This window comes from Clarias gariepinus, chromosome 6 (assembly GCF_024256425.1).
Source record: "Clarias gariepinus isolate MV-2021 ecotype Netherlands chromosome 6, CGAR_prim_01v2, whole genome shotgun sequence".
In the NCBI taxonomy this organism is placed as follows: Eukaryota; Metazoa; Chordata; class Actinopteri; order Siluriformes; family Clariidae; genus Clarias; species Clarias gariepinus.
The window spans coordinates 13,844,657-13,863,906 of record NC_071105.1 but is presented as its reverse complement, the minus strand read 5'-3'; the positions used below and the strand labels follow the sequence as shown (position 1 = coordinate 13,863,906).

At 37.5% G+C, this 19,250-nt stretch overlaps 1 protein-coding gene across 3 annotated transcripts in view; it reads left to right on the top strand.

Annotated features, from left to right (window-relative positions):
* Nucleotides 1-1,614: 1,614 nt before the first annotated feature.
* Nucleotides 1,615-19,250, top strand: part of farp2 (FERM, RhoGEF and pleckstrin domain protein 2) — a 61,673-nt gene continuing 44,037 nt past the window's right edge. For all 3 annotated transcript variants that reach the window (XM_053499063.1, XM_053499064.1, XM_053499062.1), the window contains exons 1-2: nucleotides 1,615-1,693; nucleotides 4,281-4,515. In XM_053499063.1, coding sequence (XP_053355038.1) covers nucleotides 4,324-4,515 — 192 coding nt within the window. In that variant the 5' untranslated portion in view covers nucleotides 1,615-1,693; nucleotides 4,281-4,323. The remainder of the gene's footprint in view (nucleotides 1,694-4,280; nucleotides 4,516-19,250) is intronic.

The following is a 19,250-nucleotide window of genomic DNA, read 5'->3' as shown; positions in this document are numbered from 1 at the left end:
CCCAATTCATGAACATGAGAGAGGTGAGAATACACCATGAACAGGATACATGTCCATCGCAGGCCAACATGCACACACACACACACACACACACATACAGTATATATACGTGTGAAACTCCACATAGGCAGTAATCTGAGGGTCAAAGTGATGTGTCACTAACGGCCAAAAACCCCCGAAGGCAAAACAGCTGCCTGTCTTTTGTTTTTTTGTAGCAACAAAACAATAAGCAATTAGCATTTACCTTTGTGTTTTTCATGTATTTGACATAAATTCCTATGGAATGGAATACCTGTATACATAAAAAATTATAAACACTTTCAGTTTTAGACAATCAGTATCAGCCAATTTGTCTCGCGCTCTCATCCATTCTTTATACTGCTTCTCCTGTACAAGGTCATGGGCGTCTGGAGCCTATCCCAGGGGACTCGGGCGCAAAGTGGGATACAGCCTGCACACAGGGTCCCAATTCATAGGGCAAAAGCATGCACACACTCACACATACTCACACAGTGAGTACTCTGCATATCCTTGGACTGTGGGAGGAAACCAGAGGAAACCAGAGTACTCAGGGAGAAACCCACCAAACATGAGGAGAACTTGCAAACTCAGTGCAAAAATACCCAAAGGTTTGAGTGGAACCCTCCACCCTGGACTTGTAAGGCCACAGTGCTAACCATTATACCACCATGCCAGCAAAATTTAATCTTTGTGGTATAATTTATTGACTGACTGACTGATTGATTGATTTCTTGATTGATTGATTGATTGACAGTGACAGTTTATACTGGAATGCTAGAGTTAAGATTATAATATACCTAACTGTGACTCTAATCTATCTCCGGGTGCCATGCATTAGATTTTCCACACTCAGCCGCAGGTAGGGGTAATTTGGCTAAACCGATTTAACTGACATGTTTATTGTGGAACCACAGAACCCGAAGGAAAACAACGTGGAATTGGGGAAAACATTAACAAATACAGGGAGACGCTCAGATCGACTTGGAGCTGCAAGGTGACATTCTACCAATATGCTGCATCATTTTTTTAAATGATTTTTTTTTACTTTTTTAAACCATCCATTTAAATATTAGACATTTTTTATTAACTTCCCTCCAAAAATCTTTGAGGTGTTATCCTATACAGAGCAGAAGGAATTCTAAGCAAGTTAGTGCTGGTTGATTTTTCTGGTTTGACAGTCATGGGCCCCTCTCTCAGGCTGTTTGACCTGTTGAAGTGCTTAACTGGCCTTCTTGGTGCAACCTGTTTGCCACCAGTGTTCAGTACATTATGTGGTTTCATTCTGGTGAGCAGAATTTTTATGGGTATAAGCCAGTGTTTTCTTTTTTTTTTAGCAGAGTGGGTGGGGTTGTCCCTGTTTAAAACATCAACGAAGTTTAAAACAAAGTGTCTTCATTGGAAAATCTCAATTATGGCACAGATTCAAACTGCTCTAAACCAAGCAAAAATCAACCACCAATGACTGAGACCTGTACGACAGGGGCAACCAATAGGAACTGAATTATGCCCGACATCCTCCAATCAGGTGGCGCCTGGATTCCTCCAATCAGGACCCTTCGGTATTCCTCCAATCAGGTGACGCCTTTGTTTGCGGCTCGCGCCTGTGACTCCAGTCGCAAGTAATTCCCGAAAAAAGAGTTGCGAGGAAAACAAAACGGCGCACAAATACGAGGTATGAGCTATTTAGTTTATATTTTTTTGGGTTGGATTCAAGCGAAGGAATAACTTACATTTTAACGAGCTGGTTTATTTAAGATAAGTTTAAAAAGTTGTGTAAGGTACCCAGAAACACTTTTTGTCCCGTCTTCGGGGCTTTAAAAACGCGTGATAGTGGGAGGTCGAAGTTTCGTTTTTTTTCTTCTGCCGTTTGCAACAATGTTTAAACCTTCATAGTGGGGGAGTTTAAACTCAGTCGGCAGGTGAGAGAGTGCGTGAGTGTGTTTTACATCAAAGGTATATGTTGCTTCTAGAATAATAGCTTCAAAGTGTAGAGGAGGTAGCCATTTCTCTCTCTCTCTCTCTCTCTCTCTCTCTGTGTGTGTGTGTGTGTGTGTGGAGTAAATCAGATTTGTGCTCTCAGTAGGTTACTAAGGCTTTACTGAATCTAGTTCACTTACACAGCACAGGTAACAGTAGAAAAGAGCTGATATATACAGTGTATATACAGTATACTGGGTTGCATTGAACTACTGATCAAAGATTCCAGGTTCAGAACCCTTGGACCAACAAGTTGCCACTATTGGGCTCTTGAGCAAAGCTGTTAACCCTTGGCTGCTCAGTTGTCACTCTGGATAAGGGCATCTGACAAATGCTTCTAATGTAAATGTACGTTATAATCTGACAGTTCCTTAAGGATCCCTAAATATCAGAGCAGGATTCCAGAACACCTCCTTGGTCCTGGCTGCCCATACTATCACGCTCCCCCCACTTTAGCCCATAGCTTTCCTCTTTTATCAGTTTGCAGCGCATACACAGACATGCAACAGACACCGGTAGTTTAAAAAAATATTAATAATACTATGAGTGAGGCTAATTTTCAAGAGCAGACGATGTCTTTCTGAAGACCTAGGTTGACCAGGTTGTGTGACTCCATTCTCGTTTTAGCCTCTATTTTAACTTGAACTGCAATTCTGTTAATTGTAGAAATTGGTATTTCAAGCCCCACAGCTATGTGTGTTTTGAAACTCTTGCCCACCCTCAAGACTGTGTAACAATCACGCCTCTTTAAAAATTAGATGTTTCTTTGAAATCTTCATTTCTAAATATGCTTAACTCTTGTGGCATTGTCTTAACTGTCTTGGTGTTTGTGGTCCCATAGACCTCAGTGTTGCTTTGTTAAAAAATGTTTTTATTAATTACGTTAATGAAGCATTTTATCTTTTCAATATTAAACTATACCAAAGGTTCCAATACTTATTACAGAAGAAATAATAGTTTTAGGTGTGAGGGAGAAAAAAAAGAGAATCAGCTTTACCCTCAACATCAGACAGAATCTAAATGTACAAAAGTTTTTTTTATACATGAATTTATATTTTATAACTGGTGAAACATCAAATTGGTAAAGAGGCTCTTGGGTCTTAGGGACCCCAGAAAAAACAGGTAAAGGTTAAAGCTGGGTCCATTCTAAATTGAAAAGAAGAAGACAAATATTTTGGTGCATATTTTGGATGCTTTAATCATAAAACTATGAGTTCTGTTTACATTTTGCACTTCTGTTTATTTTATTTTATTGGATGATGCAGTCTTTGTCTACTGATACACTGATCTTTGAAAATACTTTACACGTTTCCAGGAAAAAACAGTATCAGGTTCCCCATTGATGCAAACTGAAACAACCGAAGGCTTAAATTGAGTATCATAACAACACAATGATGTCTGAAAAGTGAAAGGCTATATTGTTGCCTTTGGATAATGGATCAAACACATGTCAGAAAACAGATCCCTTTAAACTTCTGGGTCTAAGGTCACAGCACCAAATGGAGATTCTTTAGTCTATAGGCCAAAATTATCTTTTTACTATAATCACTAGTGTGTAATGCAGAAGATTTTGTATGAAGTGACACATTTGGATACCTCATCAGTACATACCACAAGAAATGTTGCAATTCAAGGTATTGGTAAAAGGATAGATTACGTTTGCAAGTGCTGTGAAGGGATTTTCGGCTTGCGTTGTTTGTTAAACTTTTAATAGGTCAGCAAGTCCTAGATCTATCAGAGAGATTAATTTGTAAATCATGCCACTAAGCCAAGAGGTGCTGTTTCATTTGGTTTTTTCAAAGTATCCGTATGAAGACAGGTAACAGGATTTAAACCTACTTTTGTTAAAGCTACTTCTAGGTAATGTCTTTTTGTTGTTCTGTGGCACACTGGTGTAAATATGATCTATGTAATTCAGCACTCAAAATTGAACATGCATTTGCTGTTTCAGTTAAAGATGTTTTATAGAGTACATAAAGAAAAGTGTTTTAGATCGACAGGAAAAACATGGGCTAATAATACAGTCCAAGTTTGTTTTGGAGGTGGATCCGTCTCTCTCTGGTGCGTCACAGTGCATGATGGATGACTTTTCAGCAGAGAGTGAGCTGTGTTTCCACTAGGTGATGTCAGGCCTTCTTGAACAGAACAGCTGCACTAATACATCAATCAGTAGGCTGCTATTATGGGATCAGGGTGGACAGCAAAGATAGTGGCTAGACATGGAAACGTGAATTCTTCAGGATTTATTATTTAAGTCCATTCCATGTTTTGCTCACTCACAGGGTGTCTGAGTGAGAAGGTAGCCCCGCTGCGCCGTGAGCAGCAATGGGTGAGATCGAGGGCACATACCGGGCGCTGCAGACACCAGGCACGCGCCTTGGCTCTCAATTCAACCCCGGCATCAGCACGCTTGAACCTGGACAGAGTCTACATTCGTCTGTAACAGGAAGCAAAGGCAAGGGCCTGCAGATCCGTGTTCAGGGCCTGGACGATGTTCAGGAGTTCTACGAGCTGGAGGTGAGTCTCTGATTTTCTAATGGCATTCAGGGTGTGTTGATCTGCGGTCTACGCAAACAATTTATGCAGTATATGTGTACAGGGACAGCAAATGCTTCTGTGCCAGTATTGAAAGTGAAAGTGTTTTTTTGTTTTCTTTTAATTCTCTCTACAAACTTAGTGAGTCTACAATAGTTTATACTACTTAAGCGACTGTAAACAGTGCAATGTAGTGACACTGTTGATAGCTGTATCTTAAATTGTATGACAGTTGCTGAGGCATAATATTTAGTAAAACAAACAATTTCAAACAACCACAAAGAATATGTGCATGCTGGGCCATAATTTACATTTGCGCTCTCAATCAAAGATGCTTCTTCATGCTAGTAAAATAGTTCAGGGACTAAGAATACTATCCAGCTGAAACCTTGTTAGAGAGCAGGGAGTACAGCAACAACACAGTACATGGTGCTTATTTAGGTACAGAGGTATAGAGGAGATTAGTTAGGTGTTTCAGTCTTAGTTTAAGAAACACTGGTGACTTAGTTGTTCAGGCATTTGGGAAAATTCATTCCACCACCTTTTGTGCGGCTGTTCTTCTATTGATCTATGTGCTAATGATCTCTCGCACTTATGTGCAGATTATATAAAGGCAGGGAAATGAGTGTAAGGCGAGTACATTCATCCTGAGGTTGCTGTGATGTGTGACATCTGCCACCTCACTGAGCTCCTTCTTTAAGATAATTTCAGGCCTGTCCTGCACGGTGTCGCCGAGCACATGCTAGACTCCTGGCCTGAAGCAGCTTTATGAGTCATTAAACTTTTCAGTGTAGCGTGCTGAAACCTTCCAGCTGAGGAAAAACTCCAGAAAAACATCTTTTAAATGTTTCAACATCAGCTTGGGTTGCTTGCCATCCTGATGTTAGAGTTTAGGGACAGATTTCTTTTCTTTCTTTTTTTTTGGTGCGGTGTTGGATTTGGCTACAAGGCTTTAAACCACTAATTCTTTCCCAACATTCAGCCAAAATAATTGCAGTGGATTAACGGTAACGATGATGATGATGATGATGATTAAAAATTTGGGATGAAATGTTGGAAATAAAATAAAAGATATGGTAATAAAACCATGTGGTTTAATTCGGGGAAAAACAACAATTTATATAAAAAATTATAATGTGAGTGAAAGCCAAATAAAGAATGTTTCAAATCAAAAGCCAAAAAACAGGTTGGATTATGGATGAATTATTGTAAATTTGAAATGGGTTAAGCATGTTTTGATAATTAAACTTACTAGAGATGCCGCATGTTAAGTTTCCTGTGGCAGAAAAAGAACACAGTGGAAGACCATAGCTTATGTAGTTTGGTTAAATCAGATAAAACATTGTGCCCTGTACCTTTGAGCTCTGCAGGGAAAGGAAGTGTGGTGTTGGATTCGTGGGAGGTGCAAAGAGGCTCTTTTTATGTGGGTTGGATTTCACACTGCAATGTTAAGTAGCTGTCATTATTTGCTCCTTCCACAGAACAGGACAATGGTCTGAAATGTGCTTAAATATCTGTCCGGTTTTCCTATAATGCTAATTGTTAAATAAATAAATAAAAACTAAAAGGCAAATTATGTCTTTATCAACCTCAGTTTCTGCATTGTGGAATTAACAATATTCAGGTGTATTTTTATTTATTTATTTATTTATTAATTATTTTTATGATTTCTTTTTTAACACATCATCTTGATGATTACATTTAGCAATAAAACCAAGACAGGAGGAGTGAGTTTCTAGTCAGTTTTGATTGCTACAAACCTGGATGCATCACACATGTGATTACACTCTGTACCCCAAATGACAACCAGTACCTTTTCCAAGTAGTTGAAGAGGTACTGGAGTAGAGAAAGATAAGAGAACCTTATTTTACTTTGAAGTGAGGCAATAGCATTCAAAAAATTCAATAAATCACAAATTATACAAAAAACATCAAATTTTTGTCATGACTTGGACAGTGTTTTAAATGTGGAGGAGGGTTACTGATATGCACACTGTGATTCTACGGCCTTGTTCACACGGGCGTAAAATTTTTCAATAAATGAACGCGCTCTGAACGTTCTAGACGTTTATGTTGCGTTTTGTAGTGGCGCTCGATTGACTTTTACACTGGCGTTCGTTTTGCTCTGTCTAACACCAGCCTGCAGCCAAAATTGTACTTTGTGTGTTAACCTGTGGAGGCAGTGTCGAAAACTGGATATGAAAGCCCTTGTCATTTATATGAGGTGCCTTTTTTTACTATGGACCATTTTGCTATATTAGACATTAATCTTAATTTATCAAAATTAAATTACCGTAATACGGCGACGTAAAGAGAGAAAAATTGCTTTTTTCCCGCATTTCCCTATGTATAGAATGTAGGATCATGGGATATATCCTGTCCTCCGAAGCGTAAAATGAACGCGAAGAAAACACACTAGAAGCATTTACCTTGCGTTTGTTGGGGTTTGAACGTCAAGAAAAAGCTGCATGCACCGTTTTTGTGACGCCGTATAAACACGCAGCCGGACAAACGCACGTCACCTAAGCCCGTGTGAACACTCTCATTGACTCCTATGTGTAGAAAATCCGGACGCTAGGAACGCCAGAAATAGCTCGATTTTAACACCCGTGTGAACAAGGCCTAAGTAGCATCAAAATATGGGTATCCAAACAGGATTAAAATTGTCATATGATCTCTGAGATTGTTAGAAAAACTGTAGGTAGATTGACCTATAGTGTCCATTAACAGCATTTGCTTCTTACATAAACATACATTATGGCCAGTGTTGGGTGGATTACTTTTTTGAAGTAACGACTAATCTAATGTGTTTGGTCTGCCATTTTTTTCAAAAATGTAATCAGTTATTCAGACAATCTATGTAATCCGTATCTGGTTTGGTCCCTTCCTTCCAGTAAGAAAAAATTGTAAATGCTACAGGATACAATAACCTCTTATACAGTTGTGCGTTTCCAGTTTGTGGCTATATATATTACAGTTTAAGAAAGTCTTCCACGTGAGCATGTTGGTTGGATGTCCACATACTTTCGGCCACATAGTATATGTTTTTCATACCAAGAATTGATGTCAGCACTCCACCCCAGTTTACTTGGCCCCACTCATGAGTCCTGAGCGAGAAGAACGTGTGCATGTGTTTGTGTGTGATGTGATGCCAGTTTGATGTCACAATTTCAACATCTGTTTTCAAGATGAAACGTGATTTTAGAACATCTGTGCTCTGAAATCCTACTATCTTGCATCTATTTTTGACTCGGCTTCCCGGACCAATTTATAAGAGAATTTTATTTACCTTCATTAAACAGGAGATCATTTATTTCCCTCAGATTATACTTCAGCTTAAATAGTTTGAAAGAGGACTTCCGGTGGCGCGATATGGAGTAGACGCATTCTCTTGAGCTCTATCTGACCTATCCTAATTTTCTCACCCATATCATTTTATTTGTGAAAAACAATAAGAATTCAGTCGCGCATAGTTCAGTGGACAATGACAAAGCCAAATAAAAATAAAAAAGGCGATAAAGTCGCAGAGGAGGAAGAAGCAACGACGAAAGCGAGCGAGGGCGCTAAAGGGGTAGCTAGCATTAGCTCCCACATGGTACTAGTTAGTAATGAGGATATCATGGGCGCTATCAACACTCTCAGCGCCAATATGGACAAGAGGTTTAATGATGTTTCAACTTCACTTTCCACACTGAAAAATAAAGTAGAAGAAGTTGTTGTGCGAGTGGAAGGAATCGAACAAGCGGTGAATGCACACGATAAGCGAATTGAGGCCTTGGAGCAGTTGTGTTCAAAGTTGACTGCGGAGTCGGCACAAATGTACGTAAAATTGGATGACTTGGAATCAAGATCTCGTCGCCAAAACATTCGGATAGTGGGTATAAAAGAAAAAGTGGAGCAGGGACAGCCAACCAGGTTTGTTGAGGCGCTGCTTCCAAAGCTTTTGGGAGAGGATAATTTTCAAACACCGGTACGGGTGGATCGGGCGCACCGCAGTTTAAAACCGGCGACTAATGGCAGACCAAGAGCAATCATTGCCAGGCTTCATTACTATCAAACGAAAGAGCTCGTCTTGCGTTTAGCCAGGCAGAACCAACCGCTGATCTACATGGGGGCGAGGGTATCAATTTACCCAGACCTGACAACGGATACCCTAAAAAAACGGCAGGTGTTCAACAACATTAGAGAGAAATGTAGAGCGATGAAGATACGATGTGGCTTTCTTTTTCCGGCAAGATTCATCGTAACCGTGGGTGACACCACCGCAACGTTCGAGGCTCCAGATGCGGCAAACGAGTTTCTGAGCGACAAGGTGGTGGAATGGTCCGGCGGCAGTCAAGAATCTTAAAAATTTGAAGTTTTGAATCATTGATGGGTTCAGTTTTTTGGATGATGCAGAATGCAGAAGAATGACAAACTGAACCTTTACATATTATCAGACTGATTTGTTCCAGATACTGGGGTGAGAGTTTATGTTTTTCAATATGATATTTTAAAAATAGTTCAGAGGGAGGTTAGAAGAAGCATGTTTTATTTTTATTTTTTGTTGTTTCTGCTTCGTTGGATTAGCGTCGCGAGATGGAAACCTACATTGATAGTACTTTAATGTTAGGTTTAAGTGAAAAAGAGCGGAGTCATGGACTTGTTGGGAGTGCGGGGGAATGTTGGAGTTTTAAGAGGGACTATGCATTAATTATTATGTTGGCTAGCGTAAACTATGTCGCTGTATAATCTGAGTTGTTCTGAGGGCACTTTATCAAAAGCATTTGTTCAATGGTTATAACTATGAGTAACTCATCTGAGGGGTTGGTTAGATTCTTAAGTTGGAATGTACGGGGGTTAAACAGCCCATTAAAAAGGGGGAAAGTATTTGCACATTTAAAGACATTTAAAGCAGATATACATTTTCTCCAGGAAACACATTTAAAGAAAAACGCACAAAGATGCCTTCGGCCAGCCTGGGCCTCCCAAGTATATCAATCTAATTTTTCAACAAAAGCTAGAGGTGTCGCCATCCTTATTAGAAAGAATTTTCCATTTATACATGAAAAAACGATTTCAGATCAAAACGGAAGATACATTATGGTTCAAGGGATAATTAACCAGATTCCAGTTACACTTGTTAACCTATATGGTCCAAATTTTGACGATCCAGGATTTTTTACTAAAGTAATTGAAGCTATTCCAAATTTACAAGACACAAATATAATTGTTGGAGGTGACTTTAATTGTGTCTTAGATCCAATTCTAGACAGACAGCCAAGTCAGTTAAATATATCAAAGTCTTGTACAACTATTAATAATTATATAAAAAATCTCAGTATAGTAGACATTTGGAGAGTACTTCATCCCTCTGACAGAGACTACTCTTTTTTTTCATCTGTGCATAAATCTTATTCAAGAATTGATTATTTTTTAATTGACTCCAAATTAATATCTATGGCTGTTGCTTCAAAGTACCATAATGTGTTAATATCGGATCATTCCCCACATTCATTGGATTTAAAATTAGGCGTAATTAAGGGAGAATACACATGGCGAATGAATAACAATTTATTAAAAGATACGCGCTTCTGTGATTATCTTAGGGAGAAGATAGAATTTTTTATTTCTACTAATGACAAAGGTGATGTTGGTGATGCAACATTATGGGAAACTATGAAAGCTGTATTGAGAGGAAACATAATAGCATACGAGGCAGCAGAAAGAAAACGTGAAAAAGGTCAACTGCAGAAAATTGAAGACATGTTAGTACAGTTGGAGCAGGAATATAGAGATACACAAAATTCGGAAGCACTTAACAAAATTGTAAAATTAAAATATGAATATAATGTGCTTATGTCTAAAAATGTTTTAAAAATGCTCAATCAAGTTAAACAAAAATATTTTGAATTAGGAGATAAGCCGCAAAAGTTGCTTGCTCGTCAGCTGAGACAGGCCCAAGCATCTCGTGCTATTCATTCAATTAGATCCAATAGTGGCAGTCTCATAAGTAATCCAACAGATATAAATAAATGCTTTGCTAAATTTTATGAAGACGTATACCGCTCTCAGGACAATGCAACTGCAAATACTGTAATAAATTTTTTAGCTAACTTGAATCTTCCCAAATTAAAAGAAGATGCAGTTAAACACTTAGATGCAGACATAAGCCTTAAAGAGATAAACGGAGCCATTTATTCTTTTCCAAATAATAAATCTCCTGGTCCAGATGGATTTACAATTGAATTTTTAAAGAAATTTAGTGACATAATTTCCCCCCTTCTTTTACGCATGTATAAACATAGTGCTGATCATTTTGAATTTCCTCCTACTTTATATAGAGCCAATATAACTTTAATTCCTAAACCAGGGCGGGATCCTCAATCAGCGGCATCTTACCGTCCCATTTCTTTGATTCCAATAGAAACAAAACTTATCGGGAAAATACTGGCGAATCGTTTGAAAAGTCATATTTGCTCTATTATACACCCGGACCAAACAGGGTTTATGCCTGGGCGATATATGCATTTTAATTTGCGTCGTCTTTTTAACATTTTATACGCCAAGCACAGCACAGATACAGTCGTTATCTCTCTTGATGCACAGCGTGCCTTTGACCAAGTGGAATGGAAGTATATGAGGTCTGTCATAGAAGCGTTTGGCTTTGGACCAGTCTTTAGGAGCTGGATTGATATTATATATGCTCATCCAGTTGCATCTGTAATCACAAACCAAGATGTATCTTCTCCCTTTAAGATATGTAGAGGAACGCGTCAAGGATGTCCACTATCGCCTTTTTTGTTTGCAGTCCTCATTGAACCGTTAGCAGTAAGTATTAGGCAACATTCTGAGATTTATCCTGTAAATATTAAGGGTCTCCCTCATTATATTTCATTGTATGCTGATGACATCCTATTATATATTTCTAATCCTCAAAAGTCGGTTCCTGCGGTTTTGTCTTTAATTAAAACATTTGGGACATTCTCTGGCTTTACAATTAACTGGGAGAAGAGTGAATTAATGCCCATTGTAGCTAAATTTGACCCACAATTTCTGAAATCCACACCTTTTAAAATAGCATATAATTCATTTGTATATCTTGGAGTTACAATTACTAAAGAACCCAAATATCTGCTTACGACAAATTGGCAACGAATGTTAGATCAGCTAAAAAAAAATATTGAATTTTGGAGAACACTGCCCATGTCAATGGCAGGAAGAATTAACTCAGTAAAGATGATAGTACTTCCACGATTTTTGTACTTCTTTCAGTCACTCCCTTGTTTTATCCCACAAAGTTTTTTCAAGCAACTGGACATGATAATTGTACCCTTTTTGTGGAATTATAAAAATGTGAGAATATCAAAGAAGCATTTATGCAAAACTAAAAAGGAGGGAGGGTTTGGCCTGCCACAGTTCAAATATTACTACTGGGCAGCTAACTTAAATATTTTTGCATGGTGGAAAAAGAAGGCTTCTGATCCAGATAAAGATCCGTCTTGGCTTAGAATGGAGCAAGAATTTTGCAATAGGACATCTCTTGCTGCTCTTCTTAATAGTCCTATTAGGATTGACCCAACCTTATATGATAATCATTTTGTTATAAAAAATGAGCTGAAAATCTGGAAACAGATTAAAGCCTATTTGAAGGCTCCCGACATGTACTTAGATAGTCCTATATGTCAGAATCATGCCTTTACCCCTGGTTTTCTTGACTCAGGTTTTACGCAATGGGAGAGGAAAGGCATTAAAAGAATAAAAGATCTGTATATAGATGGGACATTTGCCTCATTTGAGCAATTAAAAAAAACCTTTAACATTAAGATCTCTGAATTTTTTAGATACTTACAAGTTAGAGACTTTGTAAAAAAACAGATGTCAAATTTTAATGTGATGACAGAACACAATGTGCTTGAACAAATTAATATGTTTAATCCTTTAAATCGAGGGGCTGTGTCATATTTCTATAGTATTCTGTTAAAACATGAAGTAGTAGATGAAGCCAAAATTAAGCAGGCCTGGGAGATAGAATTAGGTGTAGAGATTGATTCAGACAGCTGGAAAGAAGGCCTTGAGAATATACATACTTGTTCAATTAACGTAAGGCATAATTTAATTCAGTTTCAAACCTTGCATAGGTTATACTTATCTAAGGTAAAGTTGCACAGCATTTTTCCAGAGGTATCTCCATTTTGTAACAGGTGTAAAGTAGCAGAGGGATCACTAACTCACATAATATGGTTGTGCCCTAAACTACAGGAATATTGGGAAAACATATTTGATTGTTTCTCTAAAGCATTCAAAAAGAATATTAAACCATGTCCACTTTTAGCTATAATAGGGATATTTAGTAATTTAGACATACTTTATAAATATGAAAGACGAGCTATATTATTCGGTATGACAATTGCCAAGAGGGTGATTTTAAGAATGTGGAAAAGTGAATTTGCACCCAAGTTCGAAATGTGGGGGACAGATCTTGTAAATATGCTTGTTTTGGAGAGGTTGAGGTACATCAATAATAATAATAATAATGACAAATCTGAAGTATTTGACAAAACATGGGGCCAGATTTTAGAATATCTGAAGGTAATTGATGTAATGCATGTATAGTCAATGACCCTTGTTGATGACGAGTTATTAATAATGGAGTGAGAACAGAACCCATTAACAATGTATTTAGAATGGTGCCTAAAGTATTATTTGACAGCCAATAAGTCAAGATAATGCAGGATAATTGCTTATTATTTTTATTTTATTTTCTATTTTTGTACTGTAAATAATTGTTTTCATTTTATTTCAGTGTACATACACAGGACTAAGTGACTCTATAACATTTACGAATTTGTATCCTGCTTATGCATTATCTGACTAGTTAAATTATAATTAGCCTTTGTATGCATTTTTCCCTCTGTGTTCTGTTGTTCTGTCATAGGTTATTACATTTTTTTTTTTATTATTATTGTTATTATTATTATATATATATTTTATTATTATTATTATTATTTTGTTATTGTTGTCTTGTTTGTTTTGTAAAAATGCAAAACACTAAAATAAAGGATTAAATAGTTTGAAATGTGGTCTCTTTAAACATGTGAATCTTCAAGCTTTTTTGATGTTTTAGTGGCTGTTTGTTATTTATGAATTTCCTCAGGTTTTTTTAATGGTTTATAGTCTTTCTCCTTTTTTCTTTTTAGCGTTTCACAGATTTTAGGTAAAAGGTCAAAAAACTAAATTATATATACTTTATATCTTTTCACATTTTTATTGTCATTAGCGATCTTAAATCTACCATGCACATTAAAGCTCTTTGCAGATACAAAAAATATAGCCATATGTATAGAAACCACACGGATGTTTGTAGTAACTTTTGAATAAGACTAAGTGTCTAGTAGAAGTGATATATGTGTTTTAAAGGGTTGATGTGATGGGCAGGGCATGCCAATGCTCTAACTCTGGCAGTAACCACTGCTGACCCGGAAAACCACAATTTTGCTCCCTCCCTCTCTTGGTCAGCTGACTTGTAATTTGCCTCGCTGCCTAAACTTAGCATTTGTAGTTTAAGCCTTGTTTCAAATGTGCCAATTTGTTGCTGGTCTTTTCCATACTGTTTGCCTGGCAGTAGTTTTTGCCACTCTATTGATAATTATTGACTGATAATTATCCACAGTAGCGGCTCTTGCTGTGATAAAATTGCAGACGGCTGTCAGAATATTTTATGGTTGTGTCTGCCAAGATAATTCTCACCAATTTCACAGACTCTATTTGTTTTTTGTGCTTAGATAAATTGCACTGTTTACACACCAAATATATTTTGTTTATGAAAGACGGATAAATGTGTGTCATGCTCTACAATAAAAATCAGACTAAAGGAACAGTAACGTTTTAACAGTTTTTGGGTTTGTATTTTACAGCCCTTTGCTCAGGCATTTTTGAGGCATTCAGTTTATAACTTCCAACCTGTAAACGCCAAAGAAAAAACCTGCTCCAAGTAAAATTGTACTTTAAAACTTTTCCCTTTTATGGAGTGGCACTTTTTATATGAGCAATGCTGTTTGTGTAAATATTGGTTTCAGATTAATGAACAGGCATGGTCACTTATTAAATATAAAATGTGCACCGTACAGTTTACCATTCGTGTTTGCGAAGGAAAATATCAGTCACTAATCACAGTCAGCCCTTCATTGAAGATGGAATGGAATAAACACTTTAATCAGTCAACCTTCAAATTGCAAGGCAGACACAACAATACTCTGTGTGTGTTCTTTTGTCTGTTTTCTTTGTTCCTTTTCATTATATGCTGGTTTTACACGATGTGGTGTCTTTACACACATGCTCATGGTTTGTCTGCCTATTTAAGCCTTTTCCTGAAATAATGCATAGTGAGCACCTGAATCCTAATGTAATCTACTTGTGATGTTAATTGCTGTTTACTTGGTAAATCTGCTCACTTGTCCATGCATGAGAGTTTATTCACTAAACTAATAGGAAGTGATGAGGAAGCAGCAATAACAACATGGGCTTCCTGTCCACCCAGCGGTTGGGGAAAATGTTCACTTGTCTCTGCGTCCAGTTATACTAACAATTGGTTAATCTATCTGTCGGAAACTAGCATTTCACCATGATTTGTGCATCACTTATAGGAATCAGATCTGTGGGCTAAGGGTGGGCAGTTATTTTCTTATGACAATATTTTAATAAAAATTCCAAAGAACAGCGTTTATTTATTTCACACTATCACAGCACCTCTTTGTGCTTGTGTAGGAGTCACTAACACACAAATCTAAACTATTAAATTATTTAAAAAAAAATCTGCATCTTTATTACTGTAGGTCATCTATTATAGTATACTAACGAAACAAAGCACACTTTGTGTACAAACTAAATTTTTGCACATTTATTATAACTAGGCGAGCAATCACAAATCTCTGTTTGGAATTGAAAGATTTTTTGGATTAAGAAAAGGAGTACAATATGAACTTCATTGACTTAAATTAAAACAACAGTCAGGATATACGATGTTTAAAATAAATAATAATAAAATATTTTTGCTTAATTATTATTGTTAATTGCTACAAGTTTAAAATGAGCCGTGATGAGATGAGCTTTTATTTTTGTTTGTTTTACTTTTTTTTTAATAAAGTAAACACAAGGTATTTTTTGTTCACTGTTGTTAAAAAGAACAACAACATACTGACATTCTGAAAAGAAACACCGAATCAGAGTTTCTCTTGTCATGCTGTGCAAAGTTGCGTGAGCAATGTTCCAGATTGGGCAGTTTTTCTGGTAACTGGACTACTTTTTATCATCTTTGAATTGAAAATGTTTCTTAAGTGTAAGAGAGTTGGTTTAAACAAGCGAAAACATAATTTGGGCAGGTTCAGAAATTATGAAGTTTTGCTTGGGAAATCTGCGCAAATATAACCCCATTTCACACCGTGATGATTAATCTGTGGTTCACATGCATGCTTAAGCATGGGGTGAGATTCGTAAAGATCACAAATCAACTCTGGTCTATTAAAAATCTAATTATAATGGTTTAATAAACTTTTTTTCTAATTCACTTTACAATTAAACACATGCAGAGCAGAAAAAAAGACAACCCAGAGTTGTAGAACAGCTGTGCCTGTGGCACGAACACAAAGGACTAAAATTTTTATCAATCTTCATGAGGCTTTTAAATAAATACCATGGATTGCCTTATTGTCTGAAAGTGACATCAAATAATCAGTGATTATATCAGGGTGGCACTGCTAGCTGGCAATAGAGGCTGTGAGAAAAGAAAGATGGGCTACGGTAGTGGTTTTTAATATCCAGTTGAAAGATACAGTTGTTTACTACCTAGATTTTAGTTTTTCATTTGTTTTTAGTACATTTTAGAGACCCATGGTCACTCTGTTCCTCTGTGTAGGAGCTATATTATAAAGGGGAAAAAAACTGTAAAATGAGGTGAGATTTGTGCCACTGGTTTTACTAGCTAATAGACAAAAGAATGTTAGCAAGTCAAAGCACCTCTTGCATATGGGAGCCTCATATTATAAACCAGGACATAAGGTATGTGTAAACCTGTGACCTAAATCTCTTTAATTACCCATAACAATAGTGGTGATGGCAGCATTCTCAGCAGAGTTGACGGTTATCCCTAATCTTCACTGCCATATGTTGTTTCTGAGCCTTGCACAAAGGCACCCAGTTGAACCGAACCTTTGAAATTTGCAAGGAATGTCATGAATGCGTGCGTCCAGTGAGCCAACCAGCCAGCCATGCGCAATGCTAAACCCCTGCAGAAAAGTGTGAGGCTGCTGCAGCTTACTGGGGAGGGGGCCTGTTCTGTGGACAGGAAAATTGCTATTGCAATTTTGTGAGCGTCGTATGTTTTGAAGGGGACCTCTAACCTAAATTAAAAGAATGTGTGCGTAGGGTAAGAGTTTTGCCAAAACACTGCTGCGAGTGTGTTTATGCATGTCCAGAGAGAGAGTGAGAGAAAGAAGGAAGTTATGAGTGTGAGGAAGAGAAAGAAGAGGAGGCAATACTCTTTATCTCCCTAATGACACCATGCAATGGGTTATTAATACATGCTGCTACACGTGTGACTATCCTCCCTGTGTCTGAATGCTCCCAGGCATTTTTATGTGCAAAGCAACTGGCAGGAGTTTCAGTCAGACAGTGTGGAAGCCAAGTGTTAATCCAAGTCCCAGTTTTCCATCAGCCTTTCATCTTTTGTTATTAATGAACAGATGATTTGCAAGAATGCTGCGATTAATGTTCATTTGTAACTTGTGCTGTCGGAGGAATCTGATCTGTATTTGGAGAGTACACTTGTAATTGAATCATCAGTTTTGTTCTTTGTAGGTGTCAAAGTAAAAGTGGATCCAAACCACAGCGTCTGATGCTTGTTCTGGCACAAGAGTTAAAAGAAGAGCAGTTTTCTGTCCCCTGGCTTTGTGTTTGTCCATTAAACAGGAAAACACTAATCTAATTTCTAGAGTACATAAAGGACAAATCTGTTTATTTTGTTTGAAACAGGCCCATTAAGTATGGACGTGCTTTCCTGATGATGCGTGGCGTGTGTCAAGTCTCAGGGGGGAAAGGAGACCAGACAGCATCTGCTTTTTAACATTAAAGCACAGCTTGTCGCATTACACTTACACTTTTTGGCAATTATTGTTTTTTAGAGGCTGTTATATATTTTTTTAAATGTTATGGTTTTAATTACATTTCTTGGAAAATATAGAAAATTGGCCTAAACATTAAATCTTGATGTTTTCACTGTGTTTGCATAACTGATTTACAGTATTATACAGTATACTCATTTTTAGACTTAATTACGTATAAATTCTTACAGAGGTCAGAAGACATGTTTTGGGGGGTTCAAATCATATTCCTTGTTGCTACGCTACACAACACTATGCTCCACTCCATTACTCAGATCTTTGTTTTAAGGGCATTTTCATATAGCTGATAATGTAGGAGGGCAGGTGAGAGCGTCATGCTTGACATTTTCCCCAAAATATAAATATTTACACGAATAGCGTGGAGTTAACTTCCTTGTTATCTGTTTCTTTTGTGTTTGACGGAGGCTCACAGGTTGCACACCAGCACGCATAGCTGGGAATGGAAGGAGCAATCAATTGTTCTTAATGTAAAACTGGCCATCTAAACATGTACTAGCTTTTGGTGTATGATGGTGATTGTTAACCATATTGTATTTATAAATACAAAACTTATAACTGTTGGGGCCTCCGAGTGGCGCAGTGGTAAAGTGCTTGCCCTATTATCCGGAGATCGCTGGTTCGATTCCCGGATGATGCTGAAACCTCTCGCAGCCGGAGGTCTAGAGAGAGCTAATTGGCCGAGCCAAAAATCCCCCCCAAAAAACTTTAAATTATCTCTTTGATCATGTCCGAATTTCTGTTATTGAGTTTGTTGAACTTAGATTTGACACAGTGGGCTTTTAAAAGTCTTAATTACTGTAGCTACTGACCTGTAAAATTGACCTAAATACACACTTTATTTCTGCTAGCAAATACATGTACGCGACATGCAAATACAACTCTAGTATTGCATATTGTAACAAAATAAACAAGGATATACAGTATAGTACAGGGAGAATAAAAGAAAAGGAAGTAAACGGGAAAATAGGAGTCAAATTGCAGTGCACATGAATTTGAATATTGGAAGATGGAAAAGTTCAACGGACTTCCAGTGAGTTTATCCGAAGACCGGCTCAGTATTGGTACGAACATCCACTTGTATCACACCTTTTAACTAGAACTTTTTCCTACTATTTAAAGAAGCTTTGCTGTGTAATCCATACACCATGGAGAGGATGCTGTTTATTTTCCACAATGACTGTGAATTTTAGTGTTTCTTTTTCCACCACAACTTGAAAACAGCCCAGAGTGCAGCTCAAGACCAAGCCAGTTTTCTTTAATCAGTTTGTTGATTAATTCAGATTATATAACACATGCAACTTTACTCAATAAATAAGAAGAATATTCATAATATTCATGGTACCGTTGTTGTCTTGGCCTTGCACATCTTTCTCACTCGCTCACTTACTTATCGTCTATACCGATTTTATCCTGTATTCAGGGTCACGAGGAGCCTGGAACCTATCCCAGGAGACTCAGGGCACCAGGCAGGGTACATACTGGACAGAGTGCCAATCCATCGCAGGGCACACACACACTTACACACAATGGGCAATTTGGGAACAACAGTTAGTCTAGTCT